The sequence below is a fragment of the Rhinopithecus roxellana genome, chromosome 2 (assembly GCF_007565055.1).
Source record: "Rhinopithecus roxellana isolate Shanxi Qingling chromosome 2, ASM756505v1, whole genome shotgun sequence".
NCBI lineage: Eukaryota > Metazoa > Chordata > Mammalia > Primates > Cercopithecidae > Rhinopithecus > Rhinopithecus roxellana.
Window position 1 is genome coordinate 117764672 of NC_044550.1, and position 26574 is coordinate 117791245.

Consider the following 26574-nt stretch of genomic DNA (forward strand, 5'->3'; position numbering starts at 1 on the left):
TTGGGAATATCTAGCATCTTCTGTGGTCATATAATATGTCTACAGCTCACGCACTCTCTTACCCTTTGTGTGTTAGTCATAGAATCTGGTCACATCCAAGCTTCTCATTTTATAGAGAAGGAAACTTTGGTGTCATTAAGCTACTTGCCCCAGGTCACACAAACAGCTGGTAGGATTAGAACTTAATTCAAGATAAGGAAAAGATATGCGTGGTATTCACTAGTGATAACTTGAGGTAAACATTGGCAACGTAATATGGCAGCAAATGTTAATAGGTTAGTACCTAGGAAAGAATTATAGTCGTAATATTTTTCTCTTACTTGTTACATGAAGACAATATCCCCAGTAATTCTTTTTCCTTTTATATACTAGAAGAAGGTAGAGCCTTAAAAATACTAATGAAAAAAGACAGATAACAGAATCTGTCACCATATTTCAGCAAGACAGACTTCAGTATGTTAATACTCTGTAACGTGATCACCAGCTCACTTAATCCTTGGAGTCCTGTCATAGTTCGGTCACTGCTCTTGATTCCATCATAGACTGTGTGCCTTTTTCAACTTTATAGGCCAGCAAAAAATACCAGGCACATGTTTGGTTTTTCCTCTCATCTTGCCAACTACCCTTTCCTCTGCCTTTTAGGGTGAACAATCTCAGCTGTATTTAAATTGACTGCTGACGTCTTTTGGTTTAGAAATGACCTCTAGAAAAATCACAATAGTGAGCTGTGCCTATATAAATAAGAGGACTGTGATTTTGTACTGAAGCCAATTCTAAACTTAGATCCTTGCAAAATGAAAACATGAGCTGGCTACCAGCTGACCGTAATGTGCTTTTTTTTTTTTTTTTTTTTTTTTTTGAGACAGAGTCTCCCTCTGTCACTCAGGCTGGAGTGCAGTGGCGCGATCTCTGCCTCCCAGGTTCCAGTGATTCTCCTGCCTCAACCTTCCGAGTAGCTGGGACTATAGGCGCCCTGTCCCCATGTCCAGCTAATTTTTGTATTTTTAGTAGAGACGGGGTTTCACCACGTTGGCCAGGCTGGTCTCTAATCCCTGACCTCAGTGCTCTGCCTGCCTCGGCTTCCCAAAGTGCTGGGATTACAGGCGTGAGCCACCGTGCCCAGCCCTAATGCACATCTCATACTTGCATCTGGGGATGAAGGAGAAAGGCTAACCTAGTCACTGATCACTACTGAGCTTTCTGACTGCAATAGTCTGTCTGCAGTCATTATCAACAGGCAATTTTACATTTGATTGATTTGTAGGTTATTTAAATAGGCTTTTATCTTTTAACGATAGAACTAATTTCTATACTGTTTCGACTAAGAAAAGCAATTATACCCACTTTTTACTTTCTATATCACACAAACAGTTAAAGACTTCTGGCTGCAGTATGTCTCTGCTTTAAAAATAGAAAATGCTCCAGCATTTCTGGCCCATCCCCCACATTGCACCTACCAGCCCTGCTCCAAGTGCTTATGAATAGAGTTCAATTTTGAAGACATTCTCAAGTTAGCACACAGGAACCTCTGTGAAAGTCTGAAGGGAAGGAAAAAATAGTTAGAAATCCAGACACTGATATTTCCTCTTGCTAGAACACTTGCAGTTATGACACCTGGCTGTCACAGACAAAAAACGTCAACCAAACTATGTCCGCAGATATTGCTGTTGAAATGAACTGCATTAAGCAGATCCTCACGAAAAGAAGGCTAGCGAGTATAGAGGAATGTTCTTCTAAACGAAAAGCTAGCTGGGGTATTCTGACCAGTCAAGGTTAGTATAGCAGCCATTTCAAATCTGTCGGTGTCCTGAAATAAACCATATTGACCTGTTTTGCAAATACTAACTTTAAACTGCGGGTGCTTTCCAGAATGTGGATTGAAATGTACATGTATGGCATGGCAAAGGACTGCTCTGTATTCTCGCCTTTTCGTGTATGGAAACTGCATCGGCTGACTCATTTTTGTGACTGTATATTAAACATGACTGCAAACTCTTAGACTCTGGCTTGTTTACCTTTCTGTTTCAGCAGGTGTTTCTAAGTTGGTATGGAAACAAGGAAAGATGCTATTAAGCAGGAAAAGACTGTTTACAGGCAATTTGGAAATTTTAAATCATGTAAATTAGACATCAAGTAGGAGGATGATTTAGGCAAGTAAATGAATAGAACAACTTCCTTAAAGTGTTCTGACATGAAGTCATTAATTATAATGATAGAAAAATATGAAAGATATAAAGGAGAATTAGCACAGTACCAAAGAGGAGGAATTATTTTTAAAAACGAATATGCATACATTTGCATAAGTTTCAGTAGAACACCAGTATGATAGGTGATTGATTTAAGTGTTGAAAACGCAGATTCAAGATAAAATGACTCCTGCCCCCAAAGATTGTAAGAGTTATATTTACTATGTAATAGCTAGAGCTCAAAGAATGTTATTATAAATGATTATGTTTTTCAAACATACAAAGCATATTTTCAAATAAATTAAAACACTATAATTTCTTTCAAAGATTGAGAAAGTAACTGGATACCTACTCCCCACCCCAATACACATTTCCTTTTTGTTACTTTTTAAAAACATAATTAACAACAAAATTGAGAAATATACCAGCACGGAAAAAAGTGGTTGACTACAAAGAAGACATTCAACTATCCAACAAATGCCCATCCAGTGCTGACTGTGTGCTAGGCACTATGCTAGAGGTGGAGAACAGCAATAAATAGTCTTATCATTTCATGGTCCTTAAAGTCCAGAAGGAATGCAATTATTATAGAAATAAAGACAATCCTGTCATTTCTTAAATGAAGGGTAAATTACCTAACTATGCCCTAAGTCACAGGCCTTAGCAAGATAATGGAACTGTGGCAATGGCAAAAATTAAAAAAAGAATTAACTAATTCACCTGGATGAATCTCACATATCTTCAATGCAGATAGAGACTCTGAAGGAAGTTGAAAATAAGCTATTATTTTATGTTAAAAATCTAATTTTGTATACAATTTTCTTTGACATGGCTTAAATATACTGAAAATAGAGAGCCAGTCCCAGTGGCACATACCTGTTATTCCAGTGACTCAGAAGGCTGAGGCAGGAGGATTGCTTGAGCCTGATTTGAAGGCTGCAGTGAACCCTGATCACATCACTGCCCTGCAGTCTGGATGACAGCAAGATTCTGTCTCTTAAAAAAAGAAGAAGAAAAAAATGTAATAAAAAAATGCCCCCATGCTTTGATTTAAAAGGAGAAAAAAGACAAGTCTTAGCAAACTTTCACCAGATTTAGCTTTACATTTTCCCAGTGCTATTAATGAGAATGTAAATAGGATCAGTCTTGCTGGAGGTAATTTGATGGCATGTGTCAAAATTTTAGGAATTTACCCTAAGCAGATAATTATTCACAAAGATAAGTAATAATGTTTGATTTCCCAAAACTAAAAGCCACCTAAACATCATTTGATAGATAATTAAATAAATACATACATAATGCTCTAGCTATATGATTAAATACATATCAATATATCATAATCACTTGTGGTAGAACTATATTTTTTCACATAGGACAATGACCATGAGATATCTTAAATGAAACAAATCGGTTAAAAATATTATGAACAGTATGATCGTATCTTCATTAAAAAATGTGTGTTTTTAGAAAAAAGTTGGAAAGATACACCCTAAAATGTTTGTAATGGTTGTATTTAGAAACAAGCATTATGATTTCTTGTTCATTTTAAATTTCATTTATTTAATGTACAACTTTTATAATCAATATGACGTTACAGCTAATAGTACTGTATTGCTGTGTTTTGCTACTATTTCAAATATGCATATTATTATATGAAAATATAGAAAACACAGTTCCACAATTCTTCCTTTTATTGAAGTAACTCTTCACTTGTGTAGTCAGTTAGTTGTATTTATGATGGACTCATTAGGGATTAACAGCCCACCAAGTGCCCTATGAGTTCTAGGGTTGAAACGAATATTGTACCCTAAAATTTCAAGCTGGATGTTCAAAAGAACCGAGTTTGCTTCCTGGCTTTGTCAGTTATTGTTTATAACTTGGGGCAAGTCATTTAATTGCCCTAAGTCCTAATGCAATGGAAATAATAACATTGACTTTCTTAAGAACACACTTTGTGTTAGACACTTCTCATGTCCATGTAACCCTTAGAACAGCTAGAATATGTAATACAATAATAGAATATGTAAATACAATTGCCCCCATTTTATAGATGAGGAAACTGAAACTTAACAATGTCAAGAAACTGAGTTAGCCAATATGTGATAGAGTCAGGAGTCCAATTCAGATATGTCTCCTTTCACAGCCCTTGATTTTAACCTCATTACAAAGCTCCATATGGCCGCTCAGACAAGGTTCTAATGAATTTGGGTGTGATCATGTGACTCTGAGCACTCATTCATGCAACATTCAGTCATGTGCTAGGTATTGAGGATATGGTAATGAATGAAATCAATTGAGTCTCGCTTTCTAAGGTCTAACATTCTAGTGATAAGTGCTGAGAAGAAAAGTAGAGCAGGGAAAGGAGACAAAGAATGAATGTTAGGGAAGGGACAGGGAGGACTTTCTAATAGAAGGTTGTCAAGAAGGCCTCTCTGATAAGGTGATATTTCAGGGAGCACTGAAGTCAGAGAACAAGTGATGTGTGTCTCAGAAAGGAGTACTTCAGAAACAGCAAACAGAAAGTTGTGTAAGGAAAAGCAAGGAGGCCAGTATGGCTGGATGAGGATGATAGGCCTAGGAAAAAGTGGGTAGAACCCGAGATCAGAGCCTGGAGAGTTCATAGGTCATGACAAAGGCTTTGGATTTTATTCCAGGTGAGAAGGGAAGCCATTGGATTCTTTCTAACTTCCAAAGGATTGCTTTGGCTCCCTTGTTTAGTAAAGATTACTGGAAGGGTATGAGCAGAAACACACTGACTAGTTAGGAGACTTTTGCAATACATCAAATGAGAATAATGGTGGCTTGGACTAGGGTATAGTGGTGAAAGTTGAGATACAGTCAAAGTTTGGATACATTTAAATGGTAGAGGCAAAATGACTTCCTGGTGTGGGCCTGGCGGTCGAGAGAAATAGAAACTAAGGATTATGCAAAGGGTTTTGGCTTTGAAGCACCTGGATGAGTGGAGTTACCATTTGCGGATCAGGAGACGTTAGGAGTAACGAATCAAGGGTTCAGTTTGGGACATGTTAAGTTGAATTACCTATTTATATATTCAAGTGGAGAAGCTGAATAGCCAAACCTAAAATTGGGGTAATCAACATGTGGATAATATTTATGTTCATGGCACTAGTAGGGAGCTCCTCAAGAGTAAGTGTAGATAGATCCAAAGACTGTGCTTGGATGGTAAGGACTCAAGGTGGGGAAAGAAACCACAACAACAACAGAAAAAAACACTGGGCCAAAAATAACTGACTCCTTTCTAAGAAGCATATGAAACACTCAATATATAGTTTCCTTGACAATTATCATGCTTAAATTTGAGACCATATTATTACTACCAGGTGATGGAGGGAAATGGTAACACTGTTTAAACCAATAGAGAAATGAAAAAGGAATAGCTAATCATAAGGGAAAGGTGTTGGCTTTTAGAAATGTATTGAGATGCCAGGAAAGTATCGAGGTGAATCCCCAGAAGTAAATTTTAACATGTGGCACTGAAATTTGTGGGAGAGATCAGCGTGGGAGCTATGTAGATTAGAGTAATCCATATGCATGTAATAATTGTTACTACATTTTGACAATTCTCTATTTTTATCTCCTACGGATATATAGGCAAGAGGAATAAGATGAGATAAAGCATCATTATCTTAAATAAGTTATCCTTCCTTCTGTTTGAAAGACGTAGTTAAAAGCTGATAGGGGTATATGAAAGTAATTGTTTAAAAAGAAATTTGGACTGTATTTGTGATGTTCCAAATGCATTTAGTACTGTGCTAAGTACTTTACATTCATTACAATTCAATTAGGTAGGTAGAATCACCCTTGTTTTTACAGCTGAGAAAACTGAGTTTCAAGATGTTAACTGCCAAAGGTCACATAACTAGTAAATATCTATGCTGGAATTTGAACTCAGATCTATCTTATACTTAAATCCAGCATGCTCTGTCCGTGGCTCCAGTGATCAGTAATAGTTAACTGAGAAAACCGGTAGCTTGAAAATTATTGTGCTTAAATTTGAGACCGTATGATTATTACCAGGTGATGGAGGGAAATGACAACACCGTTTAAACCAACAGAGAAGTGAAAAAGGAATAGCTAGTCTTAAGATAAAGACGTTGGCTTTTAGAAATGCATTGAAATGCCAGACATTATTTCCCTTGAAACCATGTTTCAAGGATTTCTGTGGCTCTGTGGTTGTCTGAAAGTATGCAATAAAGGCTAGTAAATGCCTGGTGATTTTTAATTTGCTTATAAACTTGTGCGTAGAGATGGGCTAGATGTTGTCCAGTCTGAAGTTTATACTGTATATACTTTAGGGGCTCCTTTAAGAAAAGTAACATGAAATTAGGGACAGAGTCTTAGAGGGGAGTCTGTGCAGGTTAGGGGTTTCACTGGCTTCGTGGTAAATCCACCTCCACCTCCATTGTGAAGACGATTGTTGGTTTAATATTTTACAGGGACTGGGCTCAGTGGCTCACACCTGTAATTCCATCACTTTGGGAGGCCAAGGTGGGTGGATCATCTGAGGTCAGGAGTTTGAGACCAGGCTGACTAACATGGTGAAACCCCCATCTCTACTACAAATACAAAAATTTGTGGTAGAAAAAAATGTGGTGGCGCATGTCTGTAATCCTAGCTACTTGTGTGGCTGAGGCAGGGGAATCACTGGAACCCGGGAGGTGAAGGTTGCAGTGAGCCAAGATTGCACCATTGCACTCCAGCCTGGGTGACAGAAGCGAAACTCCATCTAAAAAAATATATTATATATATATATATATTATGTATAGTAAGAGATCTAAAAAAGGTATTGCCATTTTTTACTGAAATGAAAATGTCATTGCTTATTCCCTCTCCTTATAATTAATTCCCTTATTTTCCTATTTTGAGAACACTGAGGAAGAGCGGGTGTGGCTAAACTCTGCACCATCGCTAAGCTAGCTCTCTATTGAGTCCACATCCTGCTTCTGCTGATGAGATGTTCTAAGATTGGGAGCAGGTAAAGGTTTTTTTGTTTATTTGTTTTGTTTTATTTTGAGACAGGGTCTCACTCTGTTGCCCAAGCTGGAGTGCAGTATTAGGAACACAGCTCACTGCAGCCTTAAACTCAGGCTCTAGCAATCCTTTCATCTTAGGACTTCCCTAGTAGCTGGGACTTACAGGGACACACCACCATGCCCAGATAATTTTTTAAATTTACTTTTCTTTTTTTTTTTTTTTGCAGAGACAAGTTCTCTCACGATGTTGCCCAGGCTGATCTCAGACTCCTGGGCTCAAGTGATCCTTCAGCCTCAGACTCCAGAGCAGCTGGGATTACAGGCATAAGCCATCGGCCCCGGCCACAAAGACGTTTTTAATAATAATATGGTTTTTCCATGGCCATGGACAGAGGTCTAATTGTAGTGCTTTTATTTCAATTCAGGGCACATGTTGTAAGGAGAAAAAATAAGTTAGGACCAGAAATTTCTAAAGTAAAGAGAAGTGATCGATAAGAAAAAGAAATTTTGAAAATAAATCAACTTTTCAACAGCTTTTTTCTTTTTGGAGGCTGACGGTCATATTACAAGGAGCTTGGAGCTCCTTAAAATGGCCGAACAGAACTAGCAAATGACAAGTGATTTTTTCTTTTCTTGCTGATTAAAAAAAAAAAAAAAAAAAAAGCATGAGTCGGATTTACCTCGACAGTGGCTGGTGTGAAGTACCATGGGGAGATGGTGATTTAGGTATGGTATCAAACCTTACAAAATCGCATAGATATAAAAACGTGAGTGTTTTTCTCTAGCAATGTGGTGTTTACAAAACAGGGCAGGCTCTCTCTCTGTAAATTATATACCAGATGTCTGGGAACAAGAGTTGCTTCTAAATATAGTCAGAGCCACCTCCTGTGTAGCTACAGAGAGAGAATAACTAGGAATTTGATTAGCGTGGTGAAAGTTACAGACACGTTATAAAACAATTTCACACTGAATAATTTATCCTAAAGAGTTAAATTACACATTTTTTAAAGTAAGGGTTGCATTGCTTTTATCTTAGACACTCAATGAAAGTCTAACACAATTATAAAATTAGTACGTAGTTGTACATAAAGATATTTATATCTTGTTTGGTCTTGAGATGGCTCATAAATCTCTCTGATATAAAGCATACTGATATTGAAAGATAAGATATTTAATATTAAATATATTTGAATAGAAATCTGTAGTTACAAAATTTTGGATTTTGAAGGGGAAAAACAAGGTGTGAAAACTTAGTTCATACAGAAATTGGAAGGTGATATACATTATAGTACCTTTGATTCTCATATGTTATTAGATTAATTACATAAATTATTCTAAGGAGTTACAAGAAAATAAATTACAGTGAAATAAATACACAGTTCAAAACAAGTAAGATTCATTTTCATTGAGTGGTGTACATGTTCCAGAAATTACTTCTGTAATAGATTGATACAGCTTCAGTTTTTATTTCTTATTTCAGAAAGAAAAAAATGTAACAGCAGCTGTTGGTTCTTGGCTTATATATATTTATAAATCACTCAATTGTTTTATGTCATTTAATTAAGGTAACAGTGCAGAAAAATATTTTAGTCAATAAGTGATGCTATTTATTACTTGAGTTTCCCTATCTTGTGGGGAAATATTGTTTCCTAAAACTCATATTAAAATATCCCCCATTTACCAGCTTATGTTTAGCCAATAATGCTAGTTATTATTTATTCTGCATTTAGAGAGCAGGCACTTAACACGCTCATTTCTAATCCTCCCTCAATCCTGCTTCATGGATTGTGCTTTTCTCATTTGATGAGGAAACAAAACCTCCGGGAGGTTAGACGACTTTTTAAAGGCCACTGTCCTAAGCTGGGGTGCCAATCCAGGCCTGCCCCGCCCCTCAGCCTTTTTCCTACACTCGATCCCATTTCTCACTTCCTCCTACTCTCTATTTTCTTCTTCTCCTTCTGCTCTCCACTCCCATCCCCCTTCTTCAAGGAATAGTGAGAGATTGCAAGGTCCTTTGCAGGTGAGCAGAGCTCAGTTCATGAAATGATAGCATGTGCTTCATTCTTGCATGATGGGCCAAGGGCTCCCTCATCCAACATTCAAAACTCATTTCTGAGGATGACAATGACGTTCAGCTTTTTCATGCCAAAGGAGGTCCTATTAATAGAAATAATAGCAAGTGCACATACATAATATCTGGCTTCAGTTTTTTTTTTTTTTCTCTCCTTATCTTGATGGACTTAAGTTTGGATGATGAAGAAAATGGCAGTGGGGCCAGAAAGCTAAGTGACAGCCTGGGGGGAAACTGGGGGATGAGATTTGGATACTTACATTTTTTTATTTTGTCCCTGATGTGGCCTGCTTTCTAAATAATCCTTTCCTTCTCCCTCTCTCTTTCTCTCCCCCCCCCCCCCTCTCTCTCAATCCCAGCAAGTAATGCTGAAATTGTTCAGAAGACTAATACAATCTTTTTGATGAACAAACACATTAGTATGCAAGGGAGAAGAGCTGGCTGGAAGAAACGTCAAGTACCCTTCAGCTACAAATATTGTTAGCTTTACTTCAACATCTGCTTAATTGTCCTGTTAGCTAGTGACAGTGGAAAAATAGGCAGGGATAATGGCTCGACACCATATAATTCGCCACCTGTGTTTAAGAGAGAAATTAAGGATAATTAAATATACTATTATACAAGAGAGAAACTGATCATTGTAAATATTATGAGTGATTATTTAAATCTAAACACATTTAGGCATTGATTACTAAAATTTTTATTGATTTATTATTGCTTTGCTGATTAAACTGAACAAAGTGGCTTCACATATGCAATCTATTTGCAAAGTTAGTATTATAATTTTCATATTTTCTTAAATAAGTGTTCACAAAAAAAGATATATGTTCTGAAGCTCTGCAGAATTTCATTCTGCAATCATGTTGTTTAATGATGATACAAACAGAGGTCTCTGATTTTTAAAGCATCGGATTTCATCTTAGAAGCTGGAACTGGCAAAATGCTTTCCCCAAAAGAACATTATTTGTGACGATGATGTTTGCATTTTACCTAATGATAATATAATGTTCCAATTTCGTATAAGTTATTACTTTGCCACCAATTTTTGTCCTACCAAAAAATATTTATTGGTGTGCATTATTGCAATTCTGCCTTGAATATAGAATAGAGCTGTCACACAGTAGAAAGAAGTAATACACAGTATTGCTAATCACAGTAACTTGTTGCAAATGAAAACTCAAAAGAATTATGTGTCTGGCTTACTAACTTTTCTAGATAAGTGAGAAATAACACTAGATGAAAACTTATATCTGTTATTGAGAGAGAAAGTATACATTAGTCTTCTTTTGGGAGTTGTAACATCTTTAATTGTAAACCTCAATTATTGTTATTCTGTAATTCAAGATAAACACCAGTGCAAGAAACTGGCTGGGAGTTCTATCATTTCAGGGACATACTCCAGGAATTGCTTTTCTTCTTATAAATATGTGATAAGACTTAATTGTCATTGTCTTTTTTTCTATTGAAATCAGGGAGTAGAATAAATTTGCTGAAAAGGAATCAGAATGAAACAGATTATATTTTAAAATAATAAGAGATGATTAATAAAGACTGGGTAGACAATAGAAATTCCCTATCTAAGAAACAGAACCCAAGAATGAGAAAAGTACTTTTAATTTTCAACCCACTAAATTAAAAAGATCTTGCTAAAACTTAGAATCAAAATTAGCCTTTGCCTCCCTAATTTGTTACTTACAATGGATTACAACATTCCTGTACTCTTGCTATGGTATCTTGTTTCAGTAAACTTTATCTTGTCAAGCAACAGCCTACTTTTGCTAAGAATACACTGAAATAAAACTTCTATTTAGATTGAAGGGTTTTATTTTGGAGGGGGTGTTAGAAGGAAAAATACAGTAATGAAATCAATGACAGGAACAAAATGTCTCAGAGAGATGTATGCTGTTACCATTGGCTAAAGTGTTTCACATACTCTGCGCATCAGAGAGAGAGAGAGTGTGTGTGTGTGTTGCGAGATAGGATTACTATCTCTCAACAAGTGAAAAGTATTGTCACTGCAGGTAGGAAGCTGCAGTTTCAATTTTACATCCACCCCTTTCTAGCTGTGTGACCTTAGGCAAGTTATTTAACTTCTGCGTGTCACAGTTTCTTCACCTGGAAAACAGAGATAATAATAGCGCCCACCTCAAAGGATCAGGGTGAGGATAAAACAAGTAAATTTATGCCCAACAACCAGGGCAGGACCTGGCGTATGGTGAGGACTGTGCAAGCATTCTCTGCTTTTATTTAGGCAATCATGTTATCATTAAATAAGTTGTTTTTTCTCAACGTTAAGATTGTTACTCCAGCCTGGTGCAGAGGGCAGAAGTCATTTACCAGTTACCAATCCCTTTGTGTCTAGTACTATTACAGAATTTTCTCAGAAATACAAATCCTAAGGGAAAGCAGGCAGAGTCTCTCTTCTCTCTGTTGACTTACAAGTAATGGTAATAGCAGGTAATGTTGAATGGTGTTTACTATGTACATACGCTAGTCTAAGCGCAATGTATATTATCTGATTTAGTTTCTCATATCTTCTTGAGGTATATACAATTATTATTTCCATCTTCAAGTCGAGGAAATGAAATCTAGATGAAATGTAATGATTTAGAGAGTCGTATGGTCTAACTCCAGAGCTGATGCTCCTAGCCCTGACTGCATTGTCTTCTTTGTTTTGCCTTTTGGTTTATGCAGAGTGATTTTACTGCAGGGGAGATAATTAGCTGCCTGGGAGGTCTTTCCTTATCACAATGGTGATACTCATTTTATAGCAACAGGCAACAGAATGCTTAACCACTAGGACACTGTTGAGAGTCATTCAGGAGAGCTTGGGTGCAGAAGCAGTGCTCATGCTTCACTTCAGACGGGGGGCTCAGCTACTTGCCCTTCATGGCAACATGTTGCAGCCCCTACACCGCAGAGTCTGGGCAAGCTGAGGTGGGGGGACCACAGGAAATAGTAGAAGGAGCTGGGAGTGTGGCGAGGTGGGCATTCAAGCTGCTATTTCTGCTAAAAGGACAAAACAAAATTGAGAGGAGGGGTTCAATGTGAAAAACGATGAAAAGAACTTGTTTGTGGCTGATCTGGTGACCCTAATTCTCCTCTTCTCTGTTAGGTGTATTAGTCAGGGTTCTCCAGAGAGACGGAACAAACAGGTGATAGATAGATAGATAGATAGATAGATAGATAGATAGATAGATAGATACATAGATAGATACATAGATACATAGATACATAGATACATAGACAGACAGAGAAAGATGTAGATATATGAGATGAGATTTATTAGGGGAATGGGCTCACATGACTGGAGGCTGATAAGTCTGGCGACAGACTGTCTGCAAGCTGGAGACCCTGGAATGTGGTAGCGTAGCTCAGTCCAAGTACCAAAGCCTCAGAACCAGGAAAGCCAATGTAATTCTCGGTCAGAGGTCAAAGGCCTGAGAACTCAGGGGGCCACTGAAGTCCTGGAGTCTGAAGGTCAGAGAAAGCCTGGAGTTCTGATGTCCAAGGGCAGGAGGAAGAGAGTGTCCCAACTCCAGGAGAGTTTTTTTTTTTGTCCTTTCCAGGCTGCCAACCATATGATAGTGCCCATCCATACTGCAAGAAGCTCTTCTCCACTCAGCCACCTACTCACAAGACAATCTCCTCTGGAAACACCTTCACAGACACACTTACAAGCAGTACTTTACCCATTCTCTAGGTGTTCTTTAATTCAGTCAAGTTGACACCTGAAATTTACCATCACTAATCCACCCCTTGTCAATGTGGCTCCTACATGCATCTCCTTAAGCCACATAATCTCCAAAACAAATGCAACAACAAGGTAATGGTTCCACCAGATATAATATTACTATCCTGACAATAACAGAAAACGCACTAATCCCTTCTCCAGAAGAAGAGGTAAAGTTCTGGGATGATGTTTACTCCTTTCCTGATATCTCATGATTTAAAAAATTAGTACATCTTATGTTACCTATAAAGGAATAAAAAGGGAATGAAAATAAAGATAAATTTGCTTAATATATGTTAACATTCTTAACAAAATAGGGAGAAAGTACTCATGACAATTATAGTTCTCATGTCTGTCACTTGTCACGTGATCATAGCTGGTGTTTACAACTACCTTCTTCTACTACCCATTATATAACCCCTTTGCCTTCAGCAAGCATCCTTGCTTGTCATACTTCTTTATCTGGCAAGATGACCCAAACCTTCATTCCTGCTGCGCCATTCATAGTCCTGCCTGGATTGGGTGTTGTGATTTTCCTTTGATCTTATTCACAGGGCATGATAATACTAAGAGATGCCCTAAAGGATCTCCTGTACTCTGGACGTACTCTTCCTTAGCTCCATTGTGGGGTACTAGTCCAGTTTCCCCATGGAAGTCTGGATCTGTCACCCCAGTCAACACCATAACTCCCTTCTTCTTAGCCTGTTGACTCAGAGGCAGGAGGAGCTCATTCTCAGCTTCCATGGCAATGGAATCATTGTTGTATCTCTGGGCGGAAGTATTCCTCCCTCTGGAGCTAAGACCTCTAGGCCAGCCAAGCATAAAATCAGGAAGAAAAACATTACTAGAGGTTCACTAGGGGTAATAGTGAGTGCAGATAATTCAGAAGGCATAGTAAACCGGGCGCGGTGGCTCACGCCTGTAATCCCAGCACTTTGGGAGACCGAGGCAGGCGGATCACTTGAGGTCAGTAGTTCAAGACCAGCCTGGCCAACATGGTGAAACCCTGTCTCTACTAAAAATACAAAACTGATCCAGGCGTGGTGGTGTGCGCCTGTAGTCCCCGCTACGCAAGAGACTGAGGCGGGATAATCTCTTGACCTGGGAGGCAGAGGTTGTACTGAGCTGAAATCATGCCACTGCACTCTAGCCTGGGCAACAGAGTGAGACTCCATCTATAAACAAAAATAAAAAAAATTTAAAAAGGCACAGTAAGTCTGGGGTAGGTCAATTTCAGAGCATGCATCGTGGCTCATGTTGGGAACTGCCTATCTGGTTCCTGCAATAAGAGTCAAATTTCCTAATATACAGTATAAGTATCTGGGTCAGCCTGTGGAGAACTGCGTGTGAATAATTTATGTGACCTTGGAATTGATTGTGTCTACTAGTAATCACTTTGACTCACAAATTTTTGTTTTCTATTTTTTTTTTTTTTTTTGACAGGTTCCTGGGCAGATCGATCACCACTACATGAAGCCGCAAGTCAAGGTCGCCTTCTTGCTCTGAGAACATTATTATCACAGGTAATATATTACATATAGTTTAAAATATACCCCCTTTCCATGTGCATAGAACATGGTCAAAACAAATCAATCCAAATATAATAAAACTACTTGATTTTTACTTCTGATCTTTTATTTTAACTCATGTCGGAGAAGTCAATAGTTTCTCACTTATCTTTGAAACTTCTTTTATAAATATTTTGATATAATTGTATGTCTTAGTATTTTAAATTTCCCAAACAGCATGTTTGTTCATCGATAGACATTTAAGGAAGTAATGATTGGATTTATGTGTTATTGATTAAGCTTTTTAAATATGCTTAACTCTGCACAATTGTACAGCTAATTACAGACTTAGTTCAGTAATAAAATATCCAAAAAGAAGTCATCAGATCAGATGCCAAAGCAATCTTTTTTTACATTATGGCAATCTGTGATATGCTCTGGGGAACTGCCTAACAAAACTACAGGACAACCATTTCTATACTTGCCTGCTCAGCAGACTCACCAGAGGAGAAATGAAAAACACAAATCCTTATTGAAACAGAAAGCACTCTGGCTTGGGTATTTTTTTTTTTTAAAGCTTCTGATGTATTTCAAATGCACAACCAGGCTGGGCACGGTGGCTCATGCCTGTAATTCCAGCACTTTGGGAGGCGGAGGCAGGTGGATCACCTGAGGTCAGGAGTTCGAGACCAGCCTCGCCAACATGGTGAAACCCCATCTCTACTAAAAATAAAAAAATAAAAAAAAGTAGCCAGGCACAGTGGCTCACGCCTGTAATTCCAACACTTTGGGAGGCGGAGGCAGGTGGATCACCTGAGGTCAGGAGTTCGAGACCAGCCTGGCCAACATGGTGAAACCCCATCTCTACTAAAACTACAAAAATGAGCCGGGCATGGTGGCTAGGGCCTGTAATCCCAGCTACTCGGGAGGCTGAGGCAGGAGAATCAATTGAACCCGGGAGGCAGAGGTTGCAGTGAGCCAAGTTCATGCATGCCATTGTACTCTAGCCTGGGTGACAGAGCAAGTGAGACTCCATCTCAAAAAAAAAAAAAAAATCAGACGCACACCCAGATCTGGAAGTCATGTGCTAGTGTTTCCCAGTCTCAAAGAGAAAGTACAGTCTCAGATGGCTACGAAGAAGGGAAAGGGGAAAGGTCGTGTTGCCCAATTTAAACAGCACTGCCTGGGTCCCAAGACCTGGATCCTAGGCTGGCACTTGAAGTGAACCACAACCTACCTGAGCCGCCTTTTCTCATCTGTAGAGTGAGACACTTCCTTAGGGTCTTCCAGTTCTGTGATAACCATATGACTATTTTGTTTTGTTCATCACTTGATGGGAGGAAAATAAACACTGAAAAGGGATCAACAATTTCTAAAGGGTAATTCCTCAGAAAGGGCCATGCAGTTCTTTGAAGAAGAGCTGTCTCAGGATATTTTTCAGTGTATGTCTCTAATCCACTGACAATTCAGCCAAGAATCACGAGACACTGTCCCCAGAGCCCGATGCGAAAGGGAGTCTCAACCTTCTCAGGTGCTTCTGCCATCCGGTGCCTCTAGTGTGTGGCCATGTGGGATTAGCTTCCCAAGTCTAACTGCTGGCTAGCCAACTCGAAATCTTTGAAAGGATTAATATTTCTTGCCTTCATTTAAAAATTCTTCATGTCTATATTGGTGTTACAGATTTTGGTGATCTGTAGTATGTTATGAGGATTTGGCTTTGAGGTTCTTCCTGTTACAGTACTTAGTATGATTGTAAATAGACAATGAAATACCAAAGATGTCAGGAAGGTAAACAATCTCACACCCTAACAGTATTTAATTATTTCAGTGTGATATTTTGAGTTTGATTGGAATACAGTGAAAAAGTGTTCCCTTAGTTTTGATTGAATAATTGCAATAAAATAATGTCTTCATACACTGGGCATTATAATAATAATTGCTTTACATGCATCATCTCATTTAATTTTCATGATAATCTTCAAATTTAGAGGTTAAGGTATTTGTCCAAATTAAAACTATTCATGATGGAGCCACGCTTCAAACCCAAGTCTAATTGATTTTATAGTCAGAGTTCTTAACCACCAGCACACAACTTCATCATACCTATTTAGGGACAAAAGTTCACAAAACTGTTTACTATAGTATAGAGTATTTTTCTCCCACTCTTGACTGACCTGTAATTTTATAGCCTCAATCAAAACAAGTCGGCCGGGCGCGGTGGCTCACGCCTGTAATCCCAGTACTTTGGGAGGCTGAGGAGGGCGGATCACGAGATCAGGAGATCCAGACCATCCTCCCCGATATGGTGAAACCCGTCTCTACTGAAACCACAAGAAAACTAGCCGGGCGTGGTGGCGGGCGCCTGTAGTCCCAGCTACTCGGAAGGCTGAGGCAGGAGAATGGCGGGAACCCGGGAGGCGGAGCTTGCAGTGAGCCGAGATCGAGCCACTGCGCTCCAGCCTGGGTGACAGAGCGAGGCTCCATCTGAAAAAAAAAAAAAAAAAGTCTTTAGTTCTACAAAACAAAAAGGAGTGTTTAATTCTACAAAACAAAGCACAAAATAAGGACAAAAACTATTAAGAAAGCAACATTTAAAGAAAATGTGCCAGAATCTATTGAACCCCATACTGAAGGCATTATTGGGTCCAGGCATGGTGGGGCCACAGTGATAGGGCTAAGGAGTCCGGACAACGGATTGACCCTATGGCATTTGAACTGGCCTATCCTGCTAAACTGGAAACTGGTTTGCCTGAGATTCTTTAATCTCTACAATATATCACTCTCTAGTGACATCAATATAGATGCTTTTTAAAGTATATAACTCTTTGCTCACCTTTCACAATTATGTCACATTTAGGGTTATAATGTAAATGCAGTAACCTTAGACCATGTCACCCCATTGCACGAAGCCTGCCTTGGAGATCACGTGGCATGTGCCAGAACTCTGCTAGAAGCAGGAGCTAATGTAAGTATCTTTCAAAACATTAATAATTCAACATCTACTGACAGAGAGAATCCAACAGAGTTCTCATTTTACTTTTCCTCCCTTCATTCTCGGTAATTTTCAAAAATAACAGAATAAAAATAAAGCTCTTGAATTCCTTAGCCTTCTTATTGCACTCTGAAAAGGATTTCCAATCATTGCTTAAATGGGTAGCATGCTGCATCATAATATAGACTATTCTCTACGTTATTTCCTACTTTCATGACTCTAAATAGCAGTCGATGAACATATTTAGGTCTATAATGTTTGCCCATCTTTTGGATGATTTTCCTTAAATAAAGTCTCAGAAATAGAATTACCAATTTTACCACTTTAAACTAGCAATGTGGCTTCATTACAACTTCAACATCATTACACTTTTTTCTTCATGTTTATTCTTACTGAAAAGTATCTAATCATTGAATTAGAGCTTATTTGCTATTTGAGCATGCATTTTTTTTCATGATTTCTGCTAGTTTTATGCCCATTCCAATGAATTATCTGCCACATCATATTTCTGTCTGTTTTACAGCTTTCCTTGTTAATGCGTAAAAGCAAAATATACTTGGTCATATTTACTGTGCACATTTTCCCAAGTATTTCTGTTAGCCGATCACATACCTTTTGAAAATGCATAACTAAGTCAGTTAATCATGTATGACTTATGAATCTTATTTTTGGATATTTTGGTTTGGTTTAGGTAAATGCAATCACAATAGATGGTGTGACTCCGTTATTCAATGCATGCTCCCAAGGCAGTCCAAGCTGTGCAGAGCTGCTTCTGGAGTATGGTGCCAAAGCCCAGCTGGAGTCATGTCTTCCATCCCCCATGCATGAGGCCGCCAGTAAAGGTAACTTAGTTCTGGGATTAAGTGACAAGGGGAGAAAATTTCTTTAGCAACCTGCAGTGCTCTGTTGATCTTTCGGTGAATGATACCATAGGGCAAGCCTGGAGTGAGGCGTGCGGGGTGGATGGGCATTAAGTAAAATCCTCTACTTTGTGTTGGCAGGTCACCATGAATGTCTTGACATCCTGATATCCTGGGGCATAGACGTTGACCAAGACATTCCTCATTTGGGAACTCCTCTCTATGTAGCTTGTATGTCACAGCAATTCCATTGCATCTGGAAGCTTCTTTATGCTGGTATTTTCCTTTAAAACATCTTCCGTTCTGTCCATACACACAAGCAGTTATTTATTTCTCTAAATGAGCATCTTTGAAAATTAGATCTCATTGCTAAATATGTTCTTATTGTAAGCATTTTCACACATGAATAGAGAACCAATAAAAAGAACCTCATTCTTGAGAAGTCGGCTTCCCAGCTCACAGATAGATACATAATCTCTGTATTTTGCATGCCCTGCATTAGCAGACATATGGGTATGTAATGGAGTCTGAAAGCTCTACTTTTAGGTCATAAAATTAGGATCCTCAAGATTGAATATGATGTTGCCAAGTATGTATATATCTTGGAACAAATCCATCAAAAGAAATTTTCAGGATAGTAACTGCTTGGACAAGCTCATCTTCTGCTAACCTTAAAAACTCATGCACTTTTCTAGACTTTGTACTTTTTGTCCTGCTTACTTGAAAAGACTTATTGCCCTTTTCCACTTGCTTGAAAGAAATCAATTCCTCAAGGTTTGTTTCAAGTAAGTTCAGCTTTAGTCCCTGAAAAACATTTCTAACCCATTGAGACCGTAGTGATCCCACTCACCATAGGACTCAGAGTCCCGTTAGGATTTGGATCACACCTTTTTTTCCATTCCTCTTTTCTCTAGCATGGTTCCTCTCTCTCATCCTCTCATGTGATAGATGTTTAGAAGACAAATAAAATGAGTAAATGGAGTTCTATGCTATTTATTGTTTATGAGAGTCATTTGATCCCTGATATATACTGACCTTTATTTTTAGTAGCCCTTTTATGCACTACTCACATTATCTTACCTAACTGAGAAACTTCTTGCAAGCAGGGTCTACATCTACTATTTCATTCTCATTATACCTACTCCGTCTTAGACATGAGTTCTGTTAATAGTCATTGACAGATTGTTATTTTTTGGCTGTATTCTCCCGTGAATTTTGTATGATCGATAGAGTTTATGCTTTCTAGCAAGCTTGTCCAACCTGCAGCCCATGGGCCCCGTGTGGCCCAGGATGGCTTTGAATGCAGCCCAATAAAAATTCATAAACTTTCTTAAAACATTATAAGATTTTTTTTTTTTTTTTTAGCTCATCAGTTGTCATTAGTGTTAGTGTATTATACGTGTGGCCCAAGACAATTCTTCTTCCAATGTGGCCAAGGGAAGCCAAACAATTGGACACCCCTGCTTTAGAGCCTTTCGTTCGTTTGCTAGGAATATTATTCTTTCCACCAAACATTTTATACTGGGTTTTAAAAAATATGGGCCTATAATCCCAGCACTTTGGAAGGCCTAGGCAAGTGGATCACCTGAGGTCAGGAGTTTGAGACCCATCTGGCCAACATGGTGAACCCCTGTCTCTACCAAAAATACAAAAATTAGCTAGGCGTGGTGGCACGTGCCTGTAGTCCCAGCTACTCGGGAGGCTGAGGCAGGAGAATCACTTGAACCCAGAAGGCAGAGGTAACAGTGAGCCGAGATCGTGCCACTGCACTCCAGCCTGGGTGACAGAATGAGACTCCATCTCTCTCTCTCTCTCTCTCTCTCTCTCTCTCTATGTATATATATATATATATATATGGAAAAAGTACTGATAGTATTTGTTGATTGATTGTTATTTTCAGGCCCTTTTCTTCCATAAAATTGACATAACCAACAAAGTTTATGCTTTATGGAAATGTTGTTATGGAATATCATTTTTTTCACTAAACATTTTATATGTGTTTTAAAAATATTGAAAATGATTACATTTATTGAAATTTGAAAGGAGCAGAAGGGCCCTAAAGGGACACTTAAAGTGTACTGCCTCATAAAGACATCGTTAGTTTTAAAGATAGTATCGGAAAACAGAGTTGAAAAGAACTTATGCATTTTTATCGGTAGACATTTCTGGTGTTGTAACCGTTTATGTACCAGAAAATGGGATGGTTATTTTTAACAGTACTAAACAGCATTTATTTATTACAAACGCATTGAATGAACACCACGTGCCAGGCTTTGCACTAGGATAAAGTAAGTATGCAATACGTAATTTAACATGTAGGCTGTATTTTAACATAAGCATTTTTAAAAACTTGCCTTTCATGCAGCTATCATCAATGTACCTTTTGATTTAAAAGGCTCAATATCTTTATATACTTATTGACTTAAACTACATAAGTGAGAAATGGCAGGAAAATCTATATACATTTTACCTAAATAGCTCACATATTCATGAGTTTCCCAAGAAAACCAAAGAGCTTCATTGCCTTAAATAAATGAAAAGAATAATAGAAATAAGCACCTGAATAATTCTAAAAGCAATCAACCATGATGAAAATAAAAATGAATGAACTTTAATTGTGCACTCTTTATAATATTAGTTAATATGATTACTTTGGGGATCATTTAAAAGTTAAAAAGAATTGTATTATGATAGTTCAAGCATAAAGAAAAGTGTCAGAGAGTAACATAACAAATGTATGTACCCTCTCCTATTCAGATGTGCCCAGTTTATATAGATGTTTATGTACATATGAGGCATACATGTGTATATAAATACTGTATATATATGTATATATATATAAAGAAATAACTCATAACAAATAGAGTTGAAGTCCCCTTAGTAACCTTCCTCTATTGCCTTTCCTTTTCTACCCCCACTGAGGCAACTGGCTTATTTAATAATTTTTATGTATATTTATCTTCACTCCCTATTACACGTAGGTGCTGATGTACAGAAAGGCAAATATTGGGATACTCCATTACATGCTGCTGCCCAACAATTCAGCACAGAAATTGTAAACTTACTGCTAGAATTTGGAGCAGATACCAATGCCAAAAATACAGAGCTTCTGCGACCTATAGATGTAGCTACGTCCAGCAGTATGGTGGAAAGAATACTGCTTCAACATGAAGGTAAGAAAAATACATGTGGAAACTTACAAAAACAAAACTATATTTGCCTAAAATAGATGAAAGTGAGAGAGTTTTTGTTGGCATGGTAAGTAACAATGGCATAAAATGTGGAATATTATTTGTGAAAGTAAATAATTTTTAACTTAAGTTTTATCTATAAAGAAGATATCGGCTGGGCGTGGTGGCTCATACCTGTAATCCCAGCACTTTGGGAGGCCAAGGCGGGCAGATCACAAGGTCAAGAGATTGAGACCACCCTGGCCAACATGGTGAAACCCTGTCTCTACTAAAAATACAAAAATTAGCTGGGCGTGGTGGCGTATGCCTGTAATCTCAGCTTCTCAGGAGGCTGAGGCAGGAGAATCGCTTGAACCTGGGAGGTGGAGGTTGCAGTGAGCCGGGATTACGCCATTGCACTCCAGCCTGGCAACAAAGTGAGACTCCATCTCAAAAAAAAAAAAAAAAAGATATCATGATAATTTTGATTTTCTCTTTCTTCTTACCTAAACTATCTTATTTCTTTGGTTAAATCTATTCAATTAGTTTCGGTGATGCATTATATGTAGTTCTGGTATCATATCTGCTGATTTCTATTTGGAACATGCCCCGTTTTATAAGGGCACGAACCTTCTATGACATATTATAAAAATAAAATTAGTAAATATTTTTACATTTAAGACTTTTGTTCTAAAATAAGATTTCTTAAGCCTGGTCCAAGGACTGTAATATTTCTTTTAGCATACATATTAAACTTAATTTTAAAATTTCTCCTTTTAGTGCATAACACTTCTCAGGACTTTTTATTTATATCTCCTTCAAACAGCTGACTTTGTTTCTGAGGTTTTAAATTCAACAATTATTTCCTAAGCCTGAGGATTATAATGTTTTAAAGAACATATGTGGAATATATCTCAATTATAATAAGATCTTACAAATAAAAGCAATATAACTGCTTACATAAATTTCCCTAGTATAGTGGTCATACTATCCTAGGTTTACTACAAAGCATTACAGTTTTATGGCTTTATGTTATGTCCCTTACAACATAAAAAATTCATTTCTATTTTAATTAACAAATAGTTTCATGTCTTCTTGTAGCTACCCCAAGATCTCTTTACCAACTTTGCCGACTCTGTATCCGAAGCTACATAGGAAAACCAAGGTTGCACCTTATCCCACAGCTCCAGCTGCCAACATTACTGAAGAATTTCTTACAGTATCGATAAAACAGTAAAATAATTCTAAATACCTTGAAAAATCAAAATTTCTATTTCTTTTGCTTAAGGAATAGTTCATATTAAAATATACTAAAGATAGGCTAAAAGTGAGTATGAGATCACCCAGGGAAGCAGTAAAATATCAATTTTCGTTTTAAGTGTACTAGTTAGTACTATTGTTTTATCATATATGCTGTCTTTGGATTATAGCATATTTATAATATCTATTTTTTGTTATTTCAATATACCCTCTTGTTGATTTAGGAAAAAAATAATAAAGTCTCTATTGTATGTTTTCTTTCAGATTGGAAAGAAATAAAACTCTTAGTAAAGTTATTCATATTATATTTATAAAGGTCTATATTCTTCAACTAATGGGTTAAATTTTAATTTTGGCTATTGTAATTGGCTAACTTGTTATTGATACTGACATCAAATATGAGTATGGCTTAGCAAAGAGCAACTAATATGCTTTCTGAAACCAAGATGATGCTCATTCAGGAAATCCACTATGTTGAATGTCCACTGGTCATTAGAATGACCACTTCATAAAGATAAATTGCCCACTGTCTTGCCTCCAGCAAAGGACTCACAAGTCACTTCTTTTCTCCATAGTACATGGACCTGTTACAGAAAAGTGATAGGATGAAAGGTCAGTACTGCCCTCTCACCCTGAGATATTTAGAACATTACACACCTTCTAAGGCTATTTGAAGACTGCCTCCTTCTCAGGAGTAGCCCCTGATGATCTCTTATCAAGGCTGTTATATGCATATTACTCCAACCTTCTTCCATTTCAGAAATTGTCAACAGCTAGTGATAGCTGGGCTTAAGAAAATGAACTACATATCGAATTGATGAAGAGGCCCTGGATCATATTCCAGGGATCATCAAATCAGTCCAAGGATATGAAAAAACTGGAAGTTAAAAACTCAAATTGTGGAGTTTTTAAAGAGTGGGTGCCACTTAACACATTTAGAGACCTTAAAAAATGTATATAGAGAACTTAATCGCACTGTTTCTAATTTTTTTTACACAAACAAGGATTTAGAATATACTGTATTTGCAGGTAATAGCAAGAGAGAGTATTGTATAAAAGAAGATATTCCTCAGCTGGTCCTCTGCAAGGGTAAATACTATGTTTATTCTCTTCAGCTTTAACTATACTTGAGTGCAATAGAAAACATAATAAAATTTTATGCCTTTTTTGTAATTCAGGGTCTATAATGATTTTAGAAATAAGATAATCAACATACTACTCCTTGTAAAACAAAAGCAACTTTGGGTGAGTTTTATAGATTTATTAAATTTTGATAAAGTAAATATTTTGGCCACTATTTTCAACAACCCAGGGTTTATTTTCTTCTGACTTCTTGGCTAACTTCCAGACTATGGGAAAATAAATTATGACTGTACATGACCCCCAGATCACTAAGCTTGCATTTTGGCAGGAAAAAAAAAAAAAAAAAAGCAGTTGTGATTTAAAACATTTGTTGAGATTTTCAAACATAGAAATAAAGCTGTAGCATATTCACTAAACAATGTCTTCTATGTGGATAAGGACCTTTAAATGTGTGTTGTATAGAATATCTCACACATTTGTAATGGATAATGTGCATTAAATGGAGTTCTTATTACAGAATAACCTGGTTAAACAGATACTAAAGCTGCTTTTGGGTAAATCAGGTTTCCACCAGTATTTTCCCTGAGCTAGAGGAAAAGTCTTAGATTGTAAGAGTAATGCAACACATGTATCTTATTAGTCTTGTGCCAATAAAAGAAGTAAATATCAAACATTAAATGGACACTTTACAATTTCAGTATATCTGTACCTTGTATCTCAGCTTGAGTATGATTGTCTTATCAAAGTAGTGTTCTAACTTTAATGTATTTTATGTTTGTTATTATATTAAAGTGTGATTATTATTCACTGGAATAAAACACTTTGTGTGTGTCTCATTATTTTATTTTTTAATGAAGGTCATGGAGTGACTCAGTTGCACTAATTTTTTTCACCACCTATTTCCAAATCACTGAATCAAGAGCATTAAGAAAGAGTAGCACAGAATAAAAACCAGATACCTCAAAGGCCTTCTAATCCAAAACATATTTTATATATATGTGACATATAATACATATAATATATGTGATATTTAATACATATATTATTATACACACATATTTTATATATATATGTATACACATACATTAAAGTTCAAGGACAAAATTTCACAAAGTAAAAGAAAAGAGTTACTATGTGACAAAAGATTTAAGAAATTTAGTAAAACAATAACTATAGATAGATACTGTTGACACAATTTTTTTGGATGAAAAAAGTAATTAAATTCTATTGTTTTTATAACCACAGCATATAGTTGGTGTTTCTGAGAAACTAAATAGGTAGTAGAAAAGAAAGGCCTCTTTAGAGCAGAAGGCTTTCATTGTTCCATCATAGCACTGAGCTCAACTGAGTAGTGATCCAGCTACAAAATAACTTAAAAATTATCCTTTCCCTTGGATTATTCCCACATTTTTACTTCAATTTCTCTATCATTATCATTTAGAATTTAGCTTATTTTAAGGTTAGTCCTTTCTCTTAAAAACCTAACTGAACTTTCTTACACTTTCAAGATCGATGGAAGAAAATTTGTTAAGAAAATTCAGTGCATTACTAGCTCATCTGACCCATGACCTTAAGCAAATCATTTCATTTCAGCTGCATAGGTCTCAGTTTTTGCTTTTTTTTTTTTTTTTTTTTTCTTTTGAGACAGAGTCTCAAATCTCAGCTCGCTGCAACCTCTGCCTCCTGGGTTCAAATGATTCTCCCACCTCAGCCTCCCGAGTAGCTGGGATTACAGGTGTGTGTCACCACACCCGGCTAATTGTTTGTATGTTTTGTAGAGACAGGGTTTCACTGTGTTGACCAGGCTGGTCTTGGACTCCTGGCCTCAAGTAATCCACCCACCTTGGCCACCCAAAATGCTGGAATTGCAGCACCAGCCACCGCACCCAGCCAGTTTTCACATTTTTTAAATGATAGGTTTCCTTCCCATTTTCAGGTCTGTGTTCAAATTCACTGAGTCTTTTAATAAGGATGGGGGAATTCAAATACATTTTAAAAATTATTTTTTGGTTTATGAAAAACATATTGTGTGTAGAAATTTTATAAATCACATGTTCAGGTTTGCAAAAAAGTTTATTATTCTGAACAGAATTTAATTTTTACTCCAAGCTTCCTTTCCACCGAGAGAAATCAGGAAATTCCTGGATAAACTCAGTCAACTCAGTGCTTTCTTAATCTCTTCAGGTAAACTTTTCAGTCAATTCAAACCTCTACCCCTCCACCCCCTACCCCTGTCATCCACCCCACACTCGGCCTGTGCCATTTCTTCCTGGAATGGCATCTAAGTTCCAGGAGACATCTGTGAAATCCACTTTGTGGTGGGAGCATGCATATGCTCCTGTCCTCTGGGAGACTCAAGTGTGTCAGGAGAGTTAGGCAGGTGATATGGGGCAGTGATTAGGTGACAGATCACAAAGGACATTTGCACTGATTTAAGAAAGCTCTTGCTGGGCAGTGGTGTGCATCTGTAGACCCAGCTACACAGAAGGAATGAGGCAGGAGGATCACTTGAGCCCAGGAGTTGAGGCTGCAGTGAGCTATGACCAGACCACTGCACTCCAGCATGAGACCCTGTCTCAAAAAGAAAGAAAGAAGAAAGAAAGAAAGAAAGACAGACAGACAGACAGACAGAAAGAAAGAAAGAAAGAAAGAAAGAAAGAAAGAAAGAAAGAATAAATAGATAAATGAGAGGAAGAAAGAAGAGAAATAAAAGAAAG

The 26574-nt window shown here is 37.3% G+C and overlaps 1 protein-coding gene across 1 annotated transcript in view; it reads left to right on the forward strand.

The window, feature by feature from the left end:
- The window catches only part of ASB5 (ankyrin repeat and SOCS box containing 5), a 59824-nt gene extending 35149 nt beyond the window's left edge, over positions 1–24675 (forward strand). The window contains exons 2-7 of the mRNA XM_010384073.2: positions 14428–14507; positions 17350–17457; positions 18176–18326; positions 18486–18620; positions 21326–21517; positions 22616–24675. Of these exons, the coding sequence (XP_010382375.1) occupies positions 14428–14507; positions 17350–17457; positions 18176–18326; positions 18486–18620; positions 21326–21517; positions 22616–22743 (794 nt within the window). The 3' untranslated portion in view covers positions 22744–24675. The remainder of the gene's footprint in view (positions 1–14427; positions 14508–17349; positions 17458–18175; positions 18327–18485; positions 18621–21325; positions 21518–22615) is intronic.
- Positions 24676–26574: the final 1899 nt, after the last annotated feature.